Source organism: Heptranchias perlo, chromosome 7 (genome assembly GCF_035084215.1).
Source record: "Heptranchias perlo isolate sHepPer1 chromosome 7, sHepPer1.hap1, whole genome shotgun sequence".
NCBI classification, from domain to species: domain Eukaryota; kingdom Metazoa; phylum Chordata; class Chondrichthyes; order Hexanchiformes; family Hexanchidae; genus Heptranchias; species Heptranchias perlo.
Genome location: NC_090331.1, coordinates 35,616,210 through 35,641,406, shown reverse-complemented (window position 1 = coordinate 35,641,406; position 25,197 = coordinate 35,616,210). Strand labels below are relative to the sequence as shown.

Genomic DNA, 25,197 nt, shown 5'->3' with positions numbered 1-25,197 from the left:
CATCAATATCCTGCTATTCCTTTCTCCATCATGTGTTTATCTAGCTTCCCTAAATGCATCTATGCTAGTCGCTTCAAGTGGAACTCCTTGTGGTAGCGAGTTCCACATTCTAACCACTCTTTGGGAAAAGAAGTTTCTCCTGAATTCCCTATTGGATTTATTAGTAACTATCTTATATTTATGGCCCCTAGTTCTGGTCTCCCCCACAAGTGGAAACATTGGGTGCTAAATTGGGCTGTGTAGCGCCTGTTGTCTCGGCACTATGCGGCCTTGCAAGGTGCTAAGATGGTGTCTTGGCCGTGCGCGCAAATTTCCAGTGTGACGTGCGCTGGACGCCATCTTGATATAGGAGTTAGCACATGCGCAAATACCAATCCCGGCTGCATGTAAAGTAAGGAGAAAATGATTACAATCATTGTGCAACACTGATTTAAAGTGATAGACACCATTTTGGGACTTAATGCTCAAATCAGTGCAGTCTTAACCCCGGCCATCTGAACGTGTCTTAGAATGCCTGGAGGACCCCCATCAGTGCATTTTAAAGGGGCCATGCAGGATTTACAGGTTAGTGGCTGGATTATTGCTTCTGGCTGCCAATACATTTGTGACTGTTTTTGGAGGTCTCCTATACTTGAATACTAGGATGTGGGGACATAGCCTAACATTTAGAGCCAGGACGTGCAGGAGTGAATTTAAGAAACACTTCTACATGCAAAGGGTGCGAGCAGTTTGGAACGCTCTTCTGCAAACAGCAGATGATGCTAGCACAATTGTGAATTCTAAATCTGAGATTGATAGATTTCTGTGAACCAAGGGTATTAAAGGATATGGGGCTAAGGCGGGTATTTGGAGTTAGGTCACAGATTCACATGATCTCACTGAATGGTGGAACAGGCTTGAGGGGCTAAATGCCACTGCCACTTGCTGTCTCCTGAAATGCGCCACCTTATCCTGCAAGAAAGCGGGATGTGTGTCTGGGTGATGTGCCTGCCATGGATGAATAGCTGCCAGTTTGTGTGGCCTATGAGTTGTGGGTGGCCGGCTTGCAATAGTGGTAATGTGTAAGGATGAGAGGAAGCATCTGATCGGAAGAGTTGAGTACTGATGCAAAGAGTTTGTTGATACGTGGGTGATGGGGCGTATAGTGCATGGAGCAGTGGATGTGGCCAGTGGTGCAGTTGGTAGGAGACACCACTTGACAGTTGACCTCACTCACCTTGACCACTTGTGTCAAAGCACTGAACTTCTTCCTGCACTGCACTCATGATCGTGGTGCTATGTGCCTGGCATTGACTTCGTCCTCTACTACCTCCCACTGTATTTTGGGCATATGTCTGGAGGGCTTCTTGCGCCCCCCCCCCCCCCCCCCCACTGCGGATATAGGGTGTCCCTCCTTCTGTCCACCTCTTGCACCAAGGCCTCTAGTACATCATCAGAGAACCGTGGTGCAGATACTCTCGCAGGCCTGGTACAAACTCAGATCAGCAGATTGGTGAGGTCTGGCATGCAGATTGGAGGATGTGGGATTTAGTAGTGCGCAATCTTTATTCAATGTTTTAACATAACTCATCAGTGTGTAAACACAGGGACGGGACCTGCATCTGTGTTTTACGTGTGTGATGTCTGATCTCCGTTCAGACTCAGTGCACTCAGCAAATAACATGTATCGGCTACCTTTAAGAGATTTTAAGAGACATCCTCCCTTTAAGAGATTGGGGCTCCCCCTGCTGGTGGAAAGTGCGAATTGCATCGAATCACGTGCAAGGGCTGGATTTGAATGCAGCTTGCAGGTGAGAACTGAGGCAGGACAAAGTTCTCGTCCTGCCTGCGCAGGGGCCATTGGGCGCGGGTTAATAGCGGAACACTCTACCCATGCCCAATAATAGGCCCTATCAAATTTTTCCCCCATCTCCTCTATGTCTATATCAAACCTTTTCATAATCTTAAAGACCTCTATCAGGTCACCCCTCAGTCTTCTCTTTTCTGGAGAGAAAAGCCCCAGCCTGTTCAATCTTTCCTGATGGGTCCTCTCAGTTCTAGTATCATCCTAGTAAATCTTCTTTGCATCTTCTCCTGTGCCTTGATATCCTTTTTATAATATGGAGACCAGAACTGCTCACAGTACTCCAAGTGTGGTCTAACCAAGGTTTTATACAGGCTCGAGGGGCTAAACAGCCTACTCCTGTTCTTATGTTCCAATATTTAACATAACTTCCCTGCTTTTCAATTCTATCCCTCTAGAAATTAACTCCAGTGCTTGGTTTGCTTTGTACGGCCTCATTAATCTACGTCTCTACTTTTAGTGATTTGTGTATCTGGAGCTCCAGATCTCTCTGCTCCTCTACCCCATTTAGATTCTTATTTTGCAAGGAGTATGTGGGCTCCTTATTCTTCCTATCAAAATGTACCATCTCACACTTATCTATATTGAAATTCATTTGCCAATTACACACCCATTCTGCATGTTATTTAATATCTTTCTGTATTTTGTCACAGTCCTCCTCAGTATTAACTATAACCCCCCCATCCCCAAATTTGGTATTGTCTGTAAATTTTGAAATTGTACTTCCGATTCCCAAGTCCAAATCGTTTATATAAATGGTGGACAACAGTGGTCCCAGCACTGATCCTTGTGGAACACCACTTCCCAACTTTTGCCACTCGGAGTAACTACCCTTAATCCCTACTCTCTTTTCTGTTTTGTAGCCAGCTTGCTATCCATTCTGCTACATGTCCCCTGACACTGCATGCTTTGACCTTAGTGTAAGAATTAACCCAATAACAGATATAATTTAGTATAATTATAATCAATAGTAGAAGTAGAATGAAATGTACTATGAATCCATGTATCTATAAATGTAAACTGTGCTGTGTATTAATATAGTATGAACCATGTAATGTGTATTCATTAAGAAAGTGCAGGTGGGCTGAGAAGGGTGCATGATGGTTATTATAGTCAAGTTTGCAATTAAAACTAACAGAATGCTGACAGTATTGAAGTGACAATTAACAGACCTTGGGAAAAATCACAGGCTTGAGGGAGGATAGGAGGTGAAATAAATCAAGGAGTAACCCAGGCTAAGGTCCCTCTATCTCGAGCCCCCGCAAGCTAGTGAATTGAAGTCTGTTTATACAAACTGTGTCATGTGAAGACTGGCAATGTAACTCTAAGATAAGGTACCATTAAGTCTGTAACAACAAGGCTCAGATGGTACCAAGAGAGCCTTGGAAAGTAACTTCTAAAGGGTGAGAGACATGAGGAAGGCGCACAAGATTCTGGTGAGGAAGAAGAGAACTCTTCAGTCAACAGAACACAGCAAGAGAGAGAGACCGCGCCACAGTCACTTGGAGGGATACTTCCAAGGTTTCAAGGAACAGACTGTGACTATTTCTCTTTGTTAAGTATCACTTTCTTTGTATTAATTGTGATGTGCTTAATAAATCTGTTTTACCTTTAACCATAATACAAGTTCCGTGGTGGTCTTGTTGTTGTCACGAACCAGTCCTTGGATTGGATTAAATTATAATCCTGAAAGTAGGGGCTTTAAATCCTATAATTGGCGACCACAAAGGGACTATTTTTGACAACAGCCAAAACCTGGTATTAATGGATATAAGGTAACGGACGCGAGGGTTATCACTTGATCACCAGTAAATCCTTGTGGAGGGTAACTAATGGTGTACTTTAGAGAGCCAAAATCCAAGATGCCAAACAGGGATCTTTGGAAGGAATATAGTACCCAGATAGAGAAGAAGTGTAGCAGGACTGATGTAGAGGTTTTATTGTTAGAATGCCTAGGGAAAGGCCCAGAAGTTACGTTGAAGGACGCCATGGCGTTCATTGAACAGAGAGTTACTGATAAAAAATGGAGGTGGGATAAGGCGATCCGCTTGATCACATATGCAGCCTCATATTGTGCGGAACGAGATCAAGATATCATCCTACAGCAGCAGAAAGAACTTGCCAATAAAGATAGTCAGATTGACAGTTTAAAATACCAAGTTGCATCGGCAGCTGCAATCATGCAACATCAAAGTGTTAATGCTGTACATGCTGGATCAGCATTACATCATTTAGAGGAAACATGATGCCAGCTTGAAACCGTAATGAAAGATAATACTCGCCTCACGGTCAGTTCCTGTACCCCCGCTCCCATTAATGGAACCTCCTCCACCGTATGTAAAACCAGTGTCGGTCACTCAGACCGAGGGGAAAACGGGATGTGAGGCTGCGGAAGGCGGAGTGAACGGCCCACCTCCTGATATACAAGGGAATCCAGTTAATATAGTGACTCGGTCCCGGGTGTATCCAGACCCTGTCCCTGCTCCCCCCACTGGGAATCAGGGACAGGCGGGTCCAACTGAAGCAGATAATAACAGACCACCTCCCGCTGGGGCACCATTACTACCACCAGGGGTACCTTTCTGGGCAGATACGGTCGAACAATCCCAGCCCTTGGACTTTGCAGGGTTAAAAGCCTGTGTTCAACAGTTGGGACCAGCGACCATGCAGACTTGCCCAATCGAATTAAAACAAAGGGTGATTGGTTTCCGGACCTACCACCCTAGGTTGGAAAATGCGGATATCAAACAGATCCTGATAACCGCTCTTTTCAGCGAGGTTCAGGCATCCTTACCGTTTGCCATCTTCAGGGAAAACCACACCCTAGAAGATACTATAAGCAGTATATAAGCTGCTTTAGGGGTGAACTCTATGGATTTGCCAGTTAAAATGTCCCAGACTAAGCAGTGTCCCAGCGAGGTGCCCTGTGCTTTTGCGGACCGACTATATGCCATATATAACATGGTACAGGGAACCCCAAATACGAATGACCAAGATGGGAAAAATGAGGTTGCGTTTAAAAAAATATTCCCAAGTAACATTCGTCCATCACTTCGATCAGCTCTGGGACATACTATTACCCACGGGTCACCGTGGGACACCATACTCCAACAAACCACGTCGGCTTGGGAGTTTGCGAAAACCCAGATGCAAGTACTACCCGCCAGTATGCTTTCCCCAGACAGGCCTGTTAACAGAGTAGAAGGTCCACATTATCCTCCTTCTGCGCCACCGCTCAGACCTAACGGTGTATGCTATAATTGTGGAGTCGCCGGACACTTCACGAGAGATTGTCCAGGTGATAAGCGTTTCAGTCCCGGGAGAGATAGAACAGGAGGGCTTCGAGTAAACCAGACCCCAAGATCAAATCAAATGACCAAGGGAAACCCAGCCCCAGGCGAATATCAAGCCCAGAAGCCACCTAATTCTAAGGCATGGTCAGACACTGTAGATGATAGGATAGAAAAACTGATCAGTATTGTGCAGACCTTAAAAACCACTCGTGCGCATAAGCATCTGGTAGCCCAGAGTCGTGGCTGGAACCCCCTCCTTCCTTATGACAGGATCCCACCCCCTCCCATTGGAGAGAGGTGAGGTTCGAGCGGGACAGTCATGGCCGACCTGTGATCCCCGCCTCCTTGCCCGGAGGGGTACGGCAGACAATGTTGATTGACACTGGATCTTCCATAACTATTGTGCACTCCTCCTCCCCCGAGAACCACCCCGCTGGGGGAAAAATTAGTTTCACAGTGACAGGGATTACGGGGTCACATACCCTTACCTACCCGGGGGATAGTATTCACATTATGCTAGGAGATTTACCAGTCGGGTGATAGAACCTGTATATATGCGTATGAATGATGAACGAGGCATCTTTGGGAGCGACACCCTGCGAGCGCTGACTGTTATTTTAGACTACAATCATGATAGCATGTGGATGGGATCAGGGCTGGAGGACGTAGTCCAGATTTTGGACCGTCAAAAAGGCACGGCAGCTGGAATTTTTTTTTTTTTTAAATTCGTTCACAGGATGTGGGTGTCGCTGGCGAGGCCGGCATTTGTTGCCCATCCCTAATTGCCCTCGAGAAGGTGGTGGTGAGCCGCCTTCTTGAACCGCTACAGTCCATGTGGTGACGGTTCTCCCACAGTGCTGTTAGGAAGGGAGTTCCAGGATTTTGACCCAGTGACAACGAAGGAACGGCGATATATTTCCAAGTCGGGATGGTGTGTGACTTGGAGGGGAACGTGCAGGTGGTGTTCTTCCCATGTGCCTGCTGCTCTTGTCCTTCATCATTTCCACCATCCGCCCGACGAAGGAGGAAGCCTCCGAAAGCTTGTGGAATTTAATTTAAAATAAATTTGTTGGACTATAACTTGGTGTTGTAAAATTGTTTACACTTGTCCTTCTAGGTGGTAGAGGTCGCGGGTTTGGGAGGTGCTGTCGAAGAAGCCTTGGCGAGTTCCTGCAGTGCATCCTGTGGATGGTGCACACTGCAGCCACAGTGCGCCGGTGGTGAAGGGAGTGAATGTTTAGTGTGGTGGATGGGGTGCCAATCAAGCGGGCTGCTTTATCTTGGATGGTGTCGAGCTTCTTGAGTGTTGTTGGAGCTGCACTCATCCAGGCAAGTGGAGAGTATTCCATCACACTCCTGACTTGTGCCTTGTAGATGGTGGAAAGGCTTTGGGGAGTCAGGAGGTGAGTCACTCGCCGCAGAATACCCAGCCTCTGACCTGCTCTCGTAGCCACAGTATTTATATGGCTGGTCCAGTTAAGTTTCTGGTCAATGGTGACCCCCAGGATGTTGATGGTGGGGGATTCTGCGATGGTAATGCCATTGAATGTCAGGGGGAGGTGGTTAGACTCTCTCTTGTTGGAGATGGTCATTGCCTGGCACTTATCTGGCGCGAATGTTACTTGCCACTTATGAGCCCAAGCCTGGATGTTGTCCAGGTCTTGCTGCATGCAGGCTCGGACTGCTTCATTATTTGAGGGGTTGCGAATGGAACTGAACACTGTGCAGTCATCAGCGAACATCCCCATTTCTGACCTTATGATGGAGGGAAGGTCATTGATGAAGCAGCTGAAGATGGTTGGGCCTAGGACACTGCCCTGAGGAACTCCTGCAGCAATGTCCTGGGGCTGAGATGATTGGCCTCCAACAACCACTACCATCTTCCTTTGTGCTAGGTATGACTCCAGCCATTGGAGAGTTTTCCCCCTGATTCCCATTGATTTCAATTTTACTAGGGCTCCTTGGTGCCACACTCGGTCAAATGCTGCCTTGATGTCAAGGGCAGTCACTCTCACCTCACCTCTGGAATTCAGCTCATTTGTCCATGTTTGGACCAACGCTGTAATGAGGTCTGGAGCCGAGTGGTCCTGGCGGAACCTAAACTGAGCATCGGTAAGCAGGTTATTGGTGAGTAAGTGCCGCTTAATAGCACTGTCGATGACACCTTCCATCACTTTGCTGATGATTGAGAGTAGACTGATGGGGCGGTAATTGGCCGGATTGGATTTGTCCTGCTTTTTGTGGACAGGACATACCTGGGCAATTTTCCACATTGTCGGGTAGATGCCAGTGTTGTAGCTGTACTGTAACAGCTTGGCTAGAGGCGCGGCTAGTTCTGGAGCACAAGTCTTCAGCACTACAGCTGGGATGTTGTCGGGGCCCATAGCCTTTGCTGTATCCACTGGTTGCCTGAGGTACAGGAATTGATTAACACACATGCTGACGTATTCGCTAAAACTAAACACGATTGTGGACGGATGGCTGGGGTAGTACAAATTAATGGTCCGCCACATCGAGCCTGTAAGCAATATCCGATTCCAAGGGAGAGTATTCCGTATTTGCGAACAGTCATTGCCTCACTGGAAGAGCAGGGGGTGATAAGGAAAGGAGCTTTTACTACCAAGTCCCCCATATGGCCGGTTAGGAAGCCGGATGAGTCTTGGAGGCTCACTATTGATTACAGGATGTTGAATAAGGCTACCCCTCGATGGAGCCACTGTTAGCCAAGCCCCCTCCCTTTAACCTCGGTTCCCAGTAAGGCTACAGTTTTCTCGACCCTTGACATCGCGAATGGTTTTTGGAGTATTCCATTGGCTAGGGAGGACCAATATTAATTTGCTTTCACTTTTGAGGGACAGAGCGAAACGTTCACTTGCCTGCCACAGGGCTTCAATAATTCGCCTTCTATATTTCAACAATATATGGCTCGGATAGTACAGGCGTTCTTGAAACCAGCGACTCTTTTACAATACGTGGATGACCTCCTCCTGGCCATGGAGGAAGTCCCAGAACATTTAACGCTGTTGAATGAACTGTTAACTTTGTTACAGAAGGCTGGGTTAAAAATAAACCCGAGGAAGGCGCAGCTCGTGCGGGTGGAAGTTGCCTTCCTCGGCATCAAGATCTCAGCGACGGGACTCCGACCGGATGAACAGAAGGTTGCCGTCATCCAGTGATTACCGTTGCCTCGGTCTATAACAGCATTACGATCCTTCTTGGGACTGGTAGGGCATCAACAAAATTTTATCCCAAATTTTGCAGCAATGGCAAAACCACTGTACGAACTATTGAAGGGAGACGGCCTGGAGGACCTTCGACAGGTATGAGATGAGACACACACACAGGCAATGGGAGCCTTAAAGCAGGCTACCATGCAGGCCGCCGGCCTTATCTCCCCAGATCATACTCAGCCGTTTCATTTGGAAGTGGGGTCCACTGCTGCTAGCTTGACTGCTGTTCTGAGTCAGCTACAGTCAGTGGATGGTAAACTACACCCCATAGCATACGCATCTAGGATCCCGAGAGGCGTGGAAGTTCAGTATACGGCGTGTGAACACCACCTTCTGGGCAGTTAATCATTTTACGTATATCATGGGACTTCAGAAGCTGATACTACACTCAATTTACTATTGAAACCAAGCGACACTCGTGTGTCCTCGCAGCGGATTAGTAAATGGACTTTAGAATTACTCCAACGGGATCTGGAAATAACCCCTAAACAAACAACCCTCCTTATGCTAGCATACGAGGGAAGCCCGCACCAGTGCCCATTACCAGCATTGGATCCAGCAGCAAGTCCTATTGAGTCAAAACCTATCCCTGATGTTTGCAGTGTATATGTGGACGGATCATCCTATCACATAGATGGAAAAGCTTACACTGGGTGTGAGATGGTAGACATGACTACCCCTATTGGTCAATGGAGTTTAAGGTCCCTCTCCTTTCCTCCCAACAGGCCGAGCTGATTGCAATAATTCTGGCCCTTCATTATATGGCGGATGAAGCAACTAACATTTGGTCAGACAGTAGTTATGTGTGCAATACCGCTATAGCTCTGCCCCTCTATATTAAGAACGAATACTGCTCTTCAGATGGTAAGCCCCTATTACATTCGGACCTCCTCTGTAAGCTTTGGCAGGTGCTCCAGGAGCGAGACACCAAGGGTAACAAAGTTGCTGATCAGCTGGCTAAAGAGTCGGCCATTGATGGCCTTACTGTCCCTGATTGGGTGCTAGGTAAACCCAGTGAGCTCGGGGTAGGGGCGGTCACTAAAGCGACCGCAATTGATCTTTCAGCACTACAGTTGGCCCATGACCCTTATGCCACGGTAATTGCGTGGCATCAAGAGGGACGGCCACTACTGAGGCCGACCGCCTGGGCTGAGTCGACGGTGCTTCAACAGCTACCATCAGCCCCTCCCCTCCTGATGGATCAGAAACCAGATGGTGTTCAGATTGCTTGAGGAGGACATGTTAGCTCTTTTCCACTCCCATCCCACGGCCGGCCACTTTGGCAAAACTGAGTAATGTATGTTAGTGGCCGGGGATGGCAGAATACGTTGAGCGATTTGTTAATCGATGTCTACCCTGTTTGCAACTCAGCCCCCCAGTCTGCTCTAATCGTGCCTATCTGCGTTTACAGCCTCCCCCTGACGGGCCGTGGACACACATACAGATTGATTTCATTGGTGCCTTTACCAAATCCCAGGGCAATTACGAGTATGCCCTCGTGATGGTTGATCCATTCACTAAGTGGATAGAAGCCTTTCCCACCAGGAACAATATGGCACATTCGGCGGCACAGATCTTATTGAGCGAGGTGTTCTGTAGATATGGAATACCAGTTCAGGTGGATAGTGACCAGAGCCCACATTTAACAGGGGAAATCTTTACTGCTCTGCAGGAGATGCTAAAGATTAGACATAAATTACACATTGCCCACCATCCACAGTCTTCTGGAATTGTGGAAAGAGGCAACAGGACACTAAAAACACTGTTATGCAAAATGTGTACAGAACACCTCGCTCAATGGGCTAGCATGGTGCCCCTGTGCTTGATGGCCATATGTTCTACCCCTCACAAGACAACAGGGATCAGTCCATATGAGGCAATGACAGGGAGACAAATGCGCATACCAGGTCATGTAACCTTGGGTAGCAACACCCCTCTGAAACTACAGCCATGTCGTCAGAAGTGGATACAGACTCTGATTGACCATACCAACAAGGTAAACGAGTTAGTGGCAATCAATATGGGCAAATCACGACGACAGGTAAAAAAATACTTTGACAAAAGGGTCAGACCATTTGAGTATGAGATTGGAAATAAAGTTATGTTACAGAAATCCCCCCGAAACAGCAATCTTTTGATCTTAAATGGACAGGGCCTCACTGTATTGTGGATAAGCTGAACCCAGCCATCTATCTTTTGAATGTTCCATATGGGGTAAAGGGAGAACCAAAGCTGAAGTGGTTTCACATTAACCAGATGAAAACTGTCAAGGATTAAAAGATATTATGCTTGGTCTGCTTACAGGTGGAAAAATGTGGACTCTTACACTGATACTGATACTCAAAGGCGTACATCAAGTAGAGAATCAAGAATCAGATTGTGCAGCCGTTTTAGGTGATAAATGTACCCAACTTTTGTATTTTGGAACAGAACCACAGGACATTGGTGGGCATCGACACACTAAGACATATAAGGAGACAAGTATTTGGAATTTTACATTGGGAATTAAGGACAATTGGTGCGAAGATGCGGTGACAGATTTCCAGATGGGATGTGGTATCACATTTGAACAAGTGAAAGGAGGGGTATGGGCTATGCATGAGGTGCCCATTACGAGAACGACAAGGTCCCAGCCTATGGAAATTCCTGAAAAAGAATGGCAAAGTATGGGAACAGGTGCAAGAAGCTTTAAAGGGCCCTATAATCGTAGACAGTGAGGAATCCATTCAAATATGTTGACCCAGATGGTGGAAAAAGCACAGGGGACAATATTCATGTGTAGGGATCCACATCAGACCCAGCCTGAGGGACGACAGACCAGTGGCACATATCTTTAAAGCTTGGGGCAAATATGAGTACCCTAAACCAGATGGAAGTGGGGTCCAGCAGATAGAATTTGAAGATGCGATCCAGGGATGTTTTCACGGCAATGGTCAGTTTCAGAGCGTCAAGTTTGTCATCTATAATAAAGACAATGACTCAGATCAGGGGCAGGGCTCAGCAGAGCATTGCCCCCACTTAAAACCGGGACCTAGAAACAGCTGTGGTAATCCCCACGCCGAAAGTTGTGTATCATCAAATCATACCAGAGATAGTCCCTGTTATATTAAACTTGACAGACTTAGTCCTGCCTAGTTGGTGCCCTCACAAAACGGCTCAGGCTGGCACAGAGAATGATACAAGTCTTTAGCGAATATTGCGAAAGGGCCACCCTCTCCATTAGCATTGAAAAGGCCCAAGATGCATTTCACCGGAAAGCTGACAATGACTCTGTCAACCTGGAGTTGAGTCAGAGCTAAAGCCGGCATAAAAGGGGTTTAGTGAATGATGGCCTCACAGGCTTTAATCTGCCACCTCAGTAATTAATTCGATGGACTCAGCGGCTTTACAAATCCAGCTGAGAGATGTGAGGGAAAGACTAAAAGACATCCTGAGCAGGGAAAATACCATAGAAAGAAAGGAGTTGAGGGAGGACCAGGTAATGTTGGTACACCTGAGGGATATCGTACATGCCATAGAATTACATGCCCATAGAATCAACGCCCTTATAAGGGAAGACCGGAACGCCTCAGATAAAGCTGCTGTTAACGACGTCTGTGTCATGTACGGGAATTGGTTGATAGAACAAACACGGAAAAACCTAGAAAGTATTGAAATAGGGCATCTCCCAACATGGGTAACTAACCGACATTTGTCGGGGCTGTCCCGTTATCAGGACGATACAGAACTATGCAAAATTAGGAGTTTGATTAAAGTCTATCTGGTTAAACACAAGTGCCACGAGGTAGGGAATCAAAAATTGTTAGGATTAATACTGCAAATTCTCAGTCTCATGAATCGAACCAGACCCAATCCCCTGTTCAGAATAGACAATATAGGCGTAGTAAGGAAAAACACCATTAGCCAATTCCTAACAGCACTGCAATGGTTGGTCCAGTTAAAAGAACTAATGTGGGTGGAGCCAAACCTAGAGGGATGCAGTATGGGTGAGGATGACCTGGTCTGCCCCTATGATCTGTACGATCACTCTAAAGAAAGGTGTGGTTTTGATTGGAATCAGAAAAGCTTAAACTGCACCATGGAAGTGACAGGGTCATCAGATATAAGCACCCCCACTGCTTACATATGGGGAGAAAAGTACTGTTTTACTACACTCGAGCATCATTACTACCAAGGCATTTACGTCGATCCCTCATACTTCATGTGAATATATTTTAGTTTCCCATTTTGCTCCTTTCTATTAGGTCTTGGGTTCTTATTCCCCATAACTGGTCTCTCATCTGGTACACTAAGTGTTTCAAATAACATGTATAGGAAACTAGATAAATCAGGACTAATAGCTGGGCCCAATCAGCCCAGGAACTTACTGTTTGACACCTACAGAGACCCTCATAGTAGGGGGAAAAACCCTCCTAGTAATGGCCATACACGAACAGCAAGTACTGCAAGGGAAGGACAGTTTAGATATAAGGTTAGAGGATTATATTGAGAAATTTGGATATGATATCCCCGAGTTACCTGAGACCTTGACAGCTTTATTACAGCGCATTAACAGCTCCCAATGTTATTATTACACATTGGAACAGGGAAATGAGGAAGTGGCTAAGGAGATCCCAGGGGTAAGGGACACTACACATTGGTGGGACACAGGGTCAAACATAGTAATTCCTCCCTAGATCAGAACGCTTTCACACCTGTTGGTAGTGGCCCAGCTATTAGTCCTGATTTATCTAGTTTCCTATACATGTTATTTGAAACACTTAGTGTACCAGATGAGAGACCAGTTATGGGGAATAAGAACACAAGACCTAATAGAAAGGAGCAAAATGGGAAACTAAAATATATTCACATGAAGTATGAGGGATCGGCGTAAATGCCTTACCCTCAAGGTAGGGAATTGTAAGAATTAACCCAATAACAGATATAATTTAGTATAATTATAATCAATAGTAGAAGTAGAATGAAATGTACTATGCATCCATGTATCTATAAATGTAAACTGTACTGTGTATTAATATAGTATGAACCATGTAACGTGTATTCAATAAGAAAGTGCAGGTGGGCTGAGAAGGGTGTATAGTGGTTATTATAGTCAAGTTTGCAATTAAAACTAACAGAATGCTGACAGTATTGAAGTGACAATTAACAGACCTTGGGAAAAATCACATGCTTGAGGGAGGATAGGAGGTGAAATAAATCAAGGAGTAACCCAGGCTAAGGCCCCTCTATCTCGAGCCCCCGCAAGCTAGTGAATAGACGTCTGTTTATACAAACTGTGTCCTGTGAAGACTGGCAATGTAACTCTAAGATAAGGTACCGTTAAGTCTGTAACAACAAGGCACAGATGGTACCAGGAGTGGCTTGGAATGTAACTTCTAAAGGGTGAGAGACATGAGGAAGGCGCACAAGATTCTGGCGAGGAAGAAGAGAATTCTTTAGTCAACAGAACACAGCGAGCGAGAGAGAGAGAGAGAGAGAGAGACTGCACCGCAGCCACTTGGAGGGATACTTCCAAGGTTTCAAGGAACAGACTGTGACTATTTCTCTTTGTTAAGTATCACTTTCTTTGTACTAATTGTGATGTGCTTAATAAATCTGTTTTACCTTTAACCATACCAGTACTGTGGTGGTCTTGTTGTTGTCACGAACCAATCCTTGGATTGGATTAAATTATAATCCTGAAAGTAGGGGTTTTAAATCGTGTATTAGCCATGAGTCTACACTGTGGTATCTTATCGCAGGCCTTTTGAAAATCCAAATATATTACATCTACTATATTACCCTCATCTACCTTTTCTGTAACTTCTTCAAAGAATTCAATAAGGTTGGTCAAACATGACTTCCCTTCTGAAATCTGAGCTGACTACTCTTTATTATATTTTTGTCTTCTAGATGTTTTTCTATTACATCTTTGAGTAAGGATTCCATTATCTTTTCTACCCACTGATCAGGACCAGGGGTTTTATCCTCTCTAAGTTTGATTAGTTTATTAATTATCTTCCCCGTTCCATCTTAAATATCATTTTATCTTTTTTGAACTCTTCTTCTAATGTTACGCCCTCCATGTTAGTCTCCCTGGTAAATACTGAGGCAAAGTAATTATTTCATATTTCTGCCATTTCGCTGTCATTACCGGTGAGTTTATCGTGTGTATCCCATTCTGATCTTTCTTTTTTTATTGATGTGTCTGTAGAATACTTCACTATTTCATTTTATATTCCATGATAATTTAATTTCATAGTTTCTCTTTGCCCTCCTAACTGTTTTTTTTACTTCTTTCCTAATCTTTTCGTATTCCCTTTTGTCATCCTCTCCTTTGTTGTCTAAGTACTTAGTGTATGCCTTCTTCTTCATCTTCAATTTTGCCCTTATTTCTTTATTCATCCACGGTGTGTCATTACTGGCTAATTTGTTCTCGCTTTTTAGTGGGATATATTTCTCCTGGACTCTATTGATCACAGTTTTAAATATTTCCCACTGTTGTTCTATTTCATTGTTTGTCAGTAAATTTTTCCAGTTTATTTTCCCAGCTCCATTCTCATCCCCTTAAAATCAGCTTTTTTTCAATTTATTACTTTGGTCTTTGTCTTACTTATGTCCTTCTCAATCGTTATCTTATATCTTATTATGTTGTGATTGCTATTCCCAAATGTTCCCCTATGCTTACTTCTCTTATTTGTTCTGGTTCATTTCCCATTACTAGATCCAGCAGTGCTTCCTCTTTTGTTGGGCTTTTTACATACTGGATAAGAAAGGAATCCTGCACACATTGTAAAACTCCATTCCCTGTACCCCTTTACATACCTCTTCTTGCCGGTTTATTTGGGGATAGTTAAAATCTCCCATGATTATTATTCCACGTCCTTCACTCATTTCGCATATTTCTTTCTCCGCCTCCTTTCCACTATTAGCTGGTCTGTAGTATATCCCTATTAGCGAGATTGACCCCTTCTTATCTTTTATTTCAATTCATACATCCTGGGGTTTTAAAAGAGGTGGCTGCATTGCTTCTGGTCTTCCAGAATTCCCTGGATTCTAGAACGGTCCCCGTGGATTGGAAGGTAGCAAATGTAACCCCACTATTCAAGAAAGGAGGGAGAGAGAAAACAGGGGACTACAGGCCAGTTGGCCTGACATCTGTAGTAGGGAAAATGCTAGAATCTATTATTAGGGACATGGTAACAGGGCACTTAGAAAATCATAATATGATTAGGCACAGTAAACACGGTTTTATGAAAGGGAAATCATGTTTGACAAATCTATTAGAGTTTTTTGAGGGTGTAACCAGCAGGGTAGATAAGGGGGAACCAGTGGATGTAAGGGATAAGTGGGTCATTTTTGAGTTGGCAGATTGTATATTTTACTTACTAATTCATCACTCCAGTCAGGAGACACATAATAAGGGAACGTAAAAGGCAGAAAGTTTTCCATTGCAAAATTCAGATGGCATTTTTCTTCAATTTCCTGAACTGTCCAGTCAATGGACATTATGCTGCTGTCTGCCAAGGGAGGAAGGAGGAAAAATAACTGAAAACATTTTAGTACAGAAAAATGCACAGAAATTCTTTTTTTTTTTGTCAAAGTGGAACCATAGGGCCCAAAGCTGCTTTTCAGCCCAATAATGGAGAGATGGTAGATCTGCAGATAGGGATTGGAATTTGGGTTTAGAACTTGTTCTCACCAGGATTCCTTCCCGTTCCAAGACCTGTCTTAAATACCAATTGGGCAGAATGAGCACATCTTTTGCCCTCCACCGCTTTGTCAAAGGAGCAAGTCTGGGGGAATTGCGAGAATATCCAGAGAATTTCATCTAGTTCGCCCTTATAAGGTTTCATGTAATTCTCACCAGCTGAAAGCAATTCTGCAGCGGCCGCAAGAAAGGCTTCGGACCTTGTCCAGACTTAAGCAAATGATTACTCAGGGGATTGATTACCTTAAAATTGACACCTAAAGGCTCTCTTTGAAGTTGAAGATACATTTTTAATCTTCAACTCAGGAAGGAACGCAGTAATCACCAAATAGATTGGCTTTGGGCTGTTTTATTCTCTGCCAGCAGCTTAGAACAGGCGCTAATGATGCATCTTTATGGGCACAGATGCCCACCTGAACAAATGACCCTGTCCTCGTAATTTGGGATGGGGTCTAGATCGTCTGACATTGGTGGACTTATAGCTGTCCCGCCACATTTCTGCTGGTAGGGCAGGCCCATTGGAATTTCAGCGTTAGGGTTAGGGCCTCTCTGCTGTCTCCTTACATAACCAGAGTTTCTTATAAAACTTGAGGACTGCACACAGGAAATGTAATATTTGTCCTCGGCAGCATTGACTAAAACACATACATCTACAAGTGACGAGTCATTCAGAAAACAATTACTAAAAAGTAACACAATGACTGAAACTTAGCCATATTGCTAGCTCTTAAAGGACAACGGCAACTCACTCAAGACTCTCCAGCCAGGGGAAACAACCTCTCAGCTTCTACCCTGTCAAGCCCCCTCAGAATCTTATATGTTTCAATTAGATCACCTATCATTCTTCTAAACTTCAGAGAGTATAGGCCCATTCTACTCAACCCCTCCTCATAGGCCAACCCTTTCTTCCCAGGAATTAATCTAGTGAACCTCCATGGCACTGCCTCTAAGGCAAGTATATCCTATTAAAGGACAATAGCAACTTATGCAAGATAAGGGCTTATGGGGTTGGGGGTAACATATTAGCATGGATGGCGGATTGGTTAATGAACAGAAAGCAGAGAGTAGGGATAATCTCATTGAAACATATAAGATTCTGAGGGGATTTGACAGGGTTGATGCTGAGAGGTTGGAGAGTCCAGAACTAGAGGGTATTGTTGCAGGAAAAGGGGTCGGCCACTTAAGACTGAGATGAGAATGAATTTCTTCACTCAGAGGGTTGTGAATGTATGGAATTTTCTACCCCAGAGGGCTGTGGATGCTCAGTTATTGAGTATATTCAAGGTTAGATAGATCAATTTTTGGACTCTAGGGGAATCAAGGGATTGGGCAGGAAAGTGGAGGTGAGGTTGAAGATCAGCCATGATCTGATTGAATGGCGGAGCAGGCTCGAGGGGCCATATGGCCTACTCCTGCTCCTATTTCTTATGGTCTTATGTAACTCCACAGGTAGGTCATCACAATGTTACATACATGCAGACATGAAGTCCTAATTGGGACAACTTTTGCTATTTTACCAAGATTCTGTCTAGATAAGATACAATCATGCATTATCTGCCTTTTCTTTTAAATGTAGATTTATTCAAAATCAATTAGTAATTATGAGTCAGAGGTGGAATTTAATAACAAGATTTATAAATAATGCAGGGACTCAGTTTTTAATATGAGTGAAAGCATAAAATATTAGTCTATTAAATATATACTTATCTGATATATATTGTACTAAAATTGTTTATGGAATTTCAAATAAATATCAAATGCTTACCTTTTGAAATGATCATACTTTCTGTTTGTGTCTTGAGGTGATCAACAAGTTTTCGCAATAAAATCAACCTGTGGTTTACCCGGCATTGTACGATGACCTAAGATTAAAAGAACCATAGCCAATAAAAGGTTGACAGAAGGGCATGATTCCAAATTCTGCTAAATACGTTGGAGATATTGAAGGCAATGACCGATTATTAACTAAAGTGTTCAAGAGAAGAGTTTCAAAGGTACATAACATTGGCAACATGATCACTAGTGCCAACCACGGTTTAGGCCAGGATTTTAAAACAGATAGGTCAATAGAGAATGAACTGCAGCTTTCATAACTTTAAGGGTAATGGGTGGCAGTTTGAAGACTAAGTGGGGAGGGAGTAGGAATATGGTATTGAGATAGAGGATCAGCCATGATCATATTTAATGGCGGAGCAGGCTCGAAGGGCCGAATGGCCTACTCGTGCTCTTATTTTCTGTGTTTCTATGTTTTTAGTATCTTGTTTCCACCTTCAAAATAGACAAAAGGGAGCAAGAAGGAAGGAGAAAGGAGGTCAGTAAAAAGCCATTTTAATTCCCTGTCCCACTCCCACTCTGACCTCGGCCTCTTACACTGTTCCAATGAAGCTCAATGGAAGCTCGAGGAACAGCCCCTCATCTTTCCTTTAGGCACTTTACAACCTTCCGGACTCAACATTGATTTCAATAACTTCAGACCATAAGCACTGCTCCCATTTTTTCAGACAGCAAGTGCTGGTAATGGTTCTGCTGTTGCCATTCACAGTTACTCCAGACCCATCTTTTGTTTCTTAACCTGTCCCATTATCAGCATCCTTACCTTGCACCATCATTCCTTCTGTCATTTAATCACCCTTGTCCTCTACCCTATCACAGATCTTCCTCTTTGTTCTTTCCTCCTCTTCCCCCCCACCCCCACCCCTCCCCCCCTTTCCCTGGCTCTGTACTTGCTTAAAAACTTTAACTCTTTAACATCTTCCAGTTCTTTGAAAGGTCTTCGACCTGAAACGTTAACTCTGTTTCTTTCTCCACTGATGCTACCTCACTTACTGAGCTTTTCCAGCCTTTTGTGTTTTTATTTCAGATTTCCAGCATCCGCAGTATTTTGCTTTTGATCCAGTAAAAAGTTTTCTAGTTATTTTTAGAAAAGGGTTGGAGAATAAATTGATTAGAGAAAATAAATGAAAATACTCAAAAAAGTGAGAGAATGCAAAAGAATGTGTTTGATAGGGATAAGCAGAATTATAAACTTTATTTTTAATTAAAATTGTGTTTTAATTACTTTTATTATAGGGTTATGATTAATATTACATTTGACATTTGAGTAGCTTTACCACTGCAACAGTTTATTTTGGCATCTCAACACAAGAACTGAAATGATACTATACCAGTCATCCCAAAAGACAGGAATTTACTGCTCCTGCCAGCAGTCAAAGGATCATGTAAAGCAAGAATGTCTACAAATTTATAAGCTGTTCGAAAAGATGTTGAATTATTCACTCTGAATTCATGACATATATTTCTCATCACTTCAACTATCATGCATGACCATTTCATTTGTTCCAAAGTTCATCTGTACGTTAAACTTATAAAATTGTCAACCAGCTCATGTCAAGTACCAATCCCAATAAACTTCCCATTTAACCAAACAAAATGTAAATCATTTCATGTTTCTGCAACTTTTTAAAATGTGTTCAATTGTGTTGCTGACAACTGCTTAAAGTTCAAAGTTTTTTCTTTACTTCAACCTTTTCTTCTTCACATCAAACAACTATTTCAACTGTTTAATCTGGTTATGTAGATACCAAAAAGTAAGACTAAATAAGGGATTGCAAATTATTTACCTATGTGATATGATATTTCCAGCATTTTCCCGACTACTGATATCAGGCTAACTGGCCTCTAGTTCCCTGTTTTCTCTCTCCCTCCTTTCTTGAATAGTGGTGTTACATTTGCTACCCTCCAATCCACGGGGACTGTTCTAGAATCTAGAGTATTTTGGAAGATCACAACCAATGCATCCACTATCTCTGCAGCCACCTCTTTTAGAACCCTAGGATGTAGGCCATCAGGTCCAGGGAATTTGTCGGCTTTTAGTCTTGTTAATTTCTCCCATACTTTCTCTTTACTAATCTTAATTACTTTAAGTTCCTCACTCTCGTTGGACCCTTGGTTCCCCACTATTTCTGGTATGTTTTTTGTGCCCTCTACTGTGAAGACAGATACAAAATATTTGTTTAACGTCTCTGCCATTTCCTTATTCCCCATTATAATTTCTCCTGTCTCAGCCTCTAAGGGACCCACGTTTACTTTCGCTACTCTCTTATGAGGGGCGAGTTGAGGAAGGTAGATTGTGAAATTAGATTAAAAGGAATGACAGTAAATAAGCAATGGTGAACATTTAAAGAAATAATTCATAATTCAATTCTCAACGAATATGCATTCCCTTAAGGAATAAAAACTCCACGGGAAAAGTGATCCAAACATGGCTAACCAGAGAAGTTAAATTGGATTAAATGAAGAGGCTTACAATGTTGCCAAAAAGAGCAGTAAACCTGAGGATTGGGAGGGTTTTAGAAATCAGCAAAGAATGACCAAGAAATTGATAAAGAGGAAGAAAATTGAATATGAGAGTAAGCTAGCAAGAAATATAAAAACAGATTGTAAGAGCTTCTACAAGTATGTAAAAAGGAAGAGAGTAGTAAAAGTAAATGTGGGTCCCTTACAGGCTGAGACAGGAGAAATTATAATGGGGAATAAGGAAATGGCAGAGATGTTAAACAAATATTTTGTATCAGTCTTCACAGTAGAAGACACAAACGACATACCGGAAATAGTGGGGAACCAAGAGTCTAATGAGAGTGAGGAACTTAAAGTAATTAAAATTAGTAAAGAAAAAGTACCGGAGAAATTAATAGGACTAAAAGCTGACAATCCCCTGGACCTGATGACCTACATCTTAGGGTATTAAAAGAGGTGGCTGCAGAGATAGTGGATGCATTGGCTTTGATCTTCCAGAATTCCCTAGATTCTAGAATGATCCCCATGGATTGGAAGGTAGCAAATGTAACCCCGCTATTCAAGAAAGGAGGGAGAAAGAAAACAGGGAACTATAGGCCAGTTAGCCTGACATCAGTAGTCGGGAAAATACTAAAATTTATTATTAAGGATGTAATAACAGGGCACTTAGAAAATCATAATATGATTAGGCAGAGTCAACACGGTTTTATGAAAGGCAAGTCGTGTTTGCCAAATCTACAGGAGCTTTTTGAGGGTGTAACTAGCAGGGTAGATAAGGGGGAACCAGTGGATGTCATATATTTGGATTTTCAAAAGGCATTCAATAAGGTGCTACACAAGAGGTTGTTAGAGGAGATTAGGGCTCATGGAATTTGGGGTAATATACTAGCATGGATTGAGGATTGGTTAACGGACAGAAAACAGATAGTAGGAATAAACGGGTCATTTTCAGGTTGGCAGGTCGCAACTAGTGAGGTGACACAAGGATCAGTGCTTGGGCCTCAGCTGTTTGCAATATATATCAATGGCTTAGATGAGGGGACCGAGTCTAATGTATCCAAGTTTGCTGATGATACAAAGTTAGGTGGGAAAGTAAGCTGTGAGGAGGATGCAAAGAGGCTACAAATGTCATATGGACAGGTTAAGTCCATGGGCGGGAAGGTGGCAGGTGGAGTATAATGTGGGGAAATGTGAAGTTTTCCACTTTGGTAGGAAGAATAGAAAAGCAGAATATTTTTTAAAAGGTTAGAGACTAAGAAATGTTGGTACTCAGAGGGATTTGGGTGTCCTTGTACACAAATCACAGAAAGTTAACATGTAGGTACAGCAAGCAATTAGGAAGGCAAATTGTAACTGAGCCTTTATTGCAAGGGGGTTGGAGTATAAGAGTAAGGAGGTCTTGCTGCAATTATATAGGGCTCTGCTGTGACCACACCTGGACTGCTGTGTACAATTTTGGTCTCCTTTCCTAAAGAAGAATATCCTTGCCTTAGAGGGGGTGCAACAAAGATTCTCTAGATTGATTTCTGGGATGAGAGGGTTGTCCTATGCGTAGAGATTGAGTAGAAAGGGCCATATTCTCTGCAGTTTAGAATGAGAGGTGATCTCATTGAAACAAATAAAATTCTTAGAGGGCTTGACAGGGTAGATGCCGAGAGGCTGTTTCCCTGGCTAGAGAGTCTAGAACTAGCGGTCATAGTCTCAAGATAAGGTGTTGGCCATTTAGGACCGAGATGAGGAAAAATTTCTTCACTCAGGGGGTTGTGAATCTTTGTAATTCTCTACCCCAGAGGGCTGTGGATGCTCAGTTGTTGAGTATATTCAAGACTGAGATCGATAGATTTTTGGACTCAAGGGGAATCAAGGGATATGGGGATAAGGCAGGAAAGTGAAGTTGAGGTACAAGATCAACCATGATCTTATTGAATGACAGAGCAGGCTCAAGGGGCTGCATGGTCTACTTCTGCTCCTATTTCTGATGTTCTTATGTCGTTTTTACATACTCGCAGAAGGAGGTTGGAGTATTGCGCCACACATCAGTTTCCTGCCTCCAAATTTATTGTGCAGTGAACTGGATTTTTTCCAGGCATTTTTTTTACCCAAATAACCTTAGCAAAGGCTGAAATCTGCATTAAAAATGAGTAGCCTTTGTAATTGTTACCAACATTTTTACCTGCATAGGCAACCACTTACCTTTAAGTGACTCCATCCCATTAAATTTACCCTTCACTCCTCACAAGTAGTCCTTTAAGGGCTGCATACAGGTGATTTCCACCTCTCCAGTGAGCTTCCAACCTGAAGCCCGATATGGGCTGTGAAGTCACCCATATTATGTAAATGAATGACTCCACAAAATCAGATGGGGCCAGCACACTAATAGGTGGGGCGACTGCTCGATCAGAGCCTCAATTGGGCAACCTACCCTCATATGTCGAGAGATACTGCTGTCTGGTTCAAATAGGATCAATTGTTTTTTTTTAAAGCAACAATTAAAGCTATCCTCGTAATTACTGGAAGCTTTATGTCCTCGGAGCCCCTGCATAATTACGATTTCCCAGCTGTGGCCATAAAACCAGCCAGTAATAGTAAAAATAGTAAGAAAACTACAATATAATTTATTAACACCTTTCAATTAGAACATCACTTTCTATTTTGTGAGAAAAACTAACAGAATTTATTAATTGCTGTATTTGGATATGATTTTGTACCTTTCGTGCAGCTTGCTGAAAGTGTTTGACAGCCCTATGACGAACTTCCCAGGGATTATTTGAATAAGGGTCAAACCCTGGTGTGCAGCTTGGAAGCTATAAGGCATAAAACAATCATCAGATAACGTATTTGTAAGTTAGCCACTTTCAGTGCTGATGTCTGTAAACAAGTTGATTCTTTTGTGAAATTTAATTGATACACCAAGCTTTATTCAAGCTTTCTTTTCATAATTTTAGTGTAATAACATTGAAGATGATGATTGAGATAATTTTCTGCAACTACATGATTCACTATTTTTGCAAAATATTTTCATAACATATAAATAATTACCACATAGATGTTAAATTAAATATAACTATTAATTAAAAATATATGTAAGGAATCTTACAACACCAGGTTATAGTCCAACTGTTTTATTTGAAAAAAATTTTTTTTCAAATAAAACAGATGGACTATAACCTGGTGTTGTAAGATTCCTTACATTTGTCAACCCCAGTCCATCACCGGCATCTCCACATCATGATTAAAAATATATGATAAATAAAACAAATACTCCACCTTATTTTTTTTCCTTTTTAACCTCCACACTAACCGTCATTCTCAACTAAGGGAACAAGCAGACAACCTAGTCATTGAGCTCTGCCAATGGTGCTCTTAGACAACTATCTGTATGCTCTCCTTCTAATGTAGACTTGATTGACTCATCCCTCAGTCTGAGGAGTCATTTTATCTTTAGTTGACATTTCCACAGAAAGCAAAATTAAGTAAAAGAAAGAAAGAACTTGCGTTTATATCGTGCCTTTCACAACGTCCCAAAGCCCTTTACAGCCAATTAAGTGCTTTTGAAGTGTAGTTATTGTTGTAATGAGGGAAGTAGGGAATTGTGAATACAAAGCGTGACTACCAAATATGCTATGCCACCAAGATGCCTATAGAAGTAAGACTATTCATCGTGCAGTATCTTCTTCAATCTTTAGTGGATGCACAGTGCAAGCTATTTAGAACAAACTGGTTTGTACGTGTCTGTAATAAACAGCTAGATTGAAAAGGTCCATATAAATCGGTTACTAATAGAAAAATGGTGGCAATGGTTAACAAATTTTTTATTGGGAAACTAAAATATTTGAAGTATATATGCAAAAGGTATATATGCAATGATATCAGGAATATAGGAACAGGAGTCGGCCATTCAGCCCCTCGAGTCTGTTCAGCCATTCAATTAGATCATGACTGATCTGTACTTCAACACCATTTACTCACCTTAGTTCCATAACCCTTGAAACCCTTACCAACAAAAAACTAGTGAACTCAGTCTTGAAAATGTCAATTAACCCAGTATGCACTGTCTTTTGGAGCACAGAGCTCCAGATTTCCACTATCCTTTGTGTGAAAAAAAAGTTCTTCCTGATTTTACTCCTAAATGGCCTTGCTCTAATTTTAAGATTATGCCCTCCAGCTCTGAATTCCCCCAATAGAGGAATAGTTTCTCTGTATCTACCCTATCAAATCCCTTTATAATTTTAAATACCTCAATTAGATCACCTCTCAACCTCCCTAAACTCAAGAGAATACTAGCCAAGTTTAAGCAACCTGTCCTCATTGATTGGTATCAATCTGGCAAATCTGCGCAGTATCCCCTTCAAGGCCAATTTATTTTTTGAAATATTAGTGCCCAAAAACTGAACACCGTACTCCAGATGGGGTCTGACCAAGGCTCTGCACAACACTTTTGTATTCCAATCCCTTGAGATAAAAGCCAACATCCCATTAGTCTTTTTGATTACTTTTTAAAATCTGTACGCTAGCCTTTAGTGATTTCTGTACACGAACACATAAATCCCTTTGTACCTCCACAGCTCCTAGTTTCTCACCATTAAGAAAATATTCCGATTTGTCTTCCTTAGATCCAAAGTGGACAACCTCACACTTCCCCACATTTTCATTGGCCATCGATTTGTCCACACACTTAGTCTGTCTATGCCACTTTGTCGCTTCTTGCTTACAAAACTCACAGTGCTTCCTAACTTAGTGTCATCTGCAAAGTTGGATATACTGCTCTCTATTCTTTCATCCAAGTCATTGATATATATGGAGAAAAGCTGAAGTCCCAGTACAGTTCCTGGGGAACATCACTTG

The 25,197-nt window shown here is 42.8% G+C and overlaps 1 protein-coding gene across 2 annotated transcripts in view; it reads right to left on the bottom strand.

Moving 5' to 3' along the window:
- cfap221 (cilia and flagella associated protein 221) overlaps nt 1-25,197 on the bottom strand; it is a 196,409-nt gene that overhangs the window by 42,967 nt on the left and 128,245 nt on the right. For both annotated transcript variants that reach the window (XM_067987292.1, XM_067987291.1), the window contains 3 exons: nt 23,061-23,156; nt 17,822-17,918; nt 15,735-15,865 (listed from right to left, as the gene is read on the bottom strand). In XM_067987292.1, the coding sequence (XP_067843393.1) occupies nt 15,735-15,865; nt 17,822-17,918; nt 23,061-23,156 (324 nt within the window). The remainder of the gene's footprint in view (nt 1-15,734; nt 15,866-17,821; nt 17,919-23,060; nt 23,157-25,197) is intronic.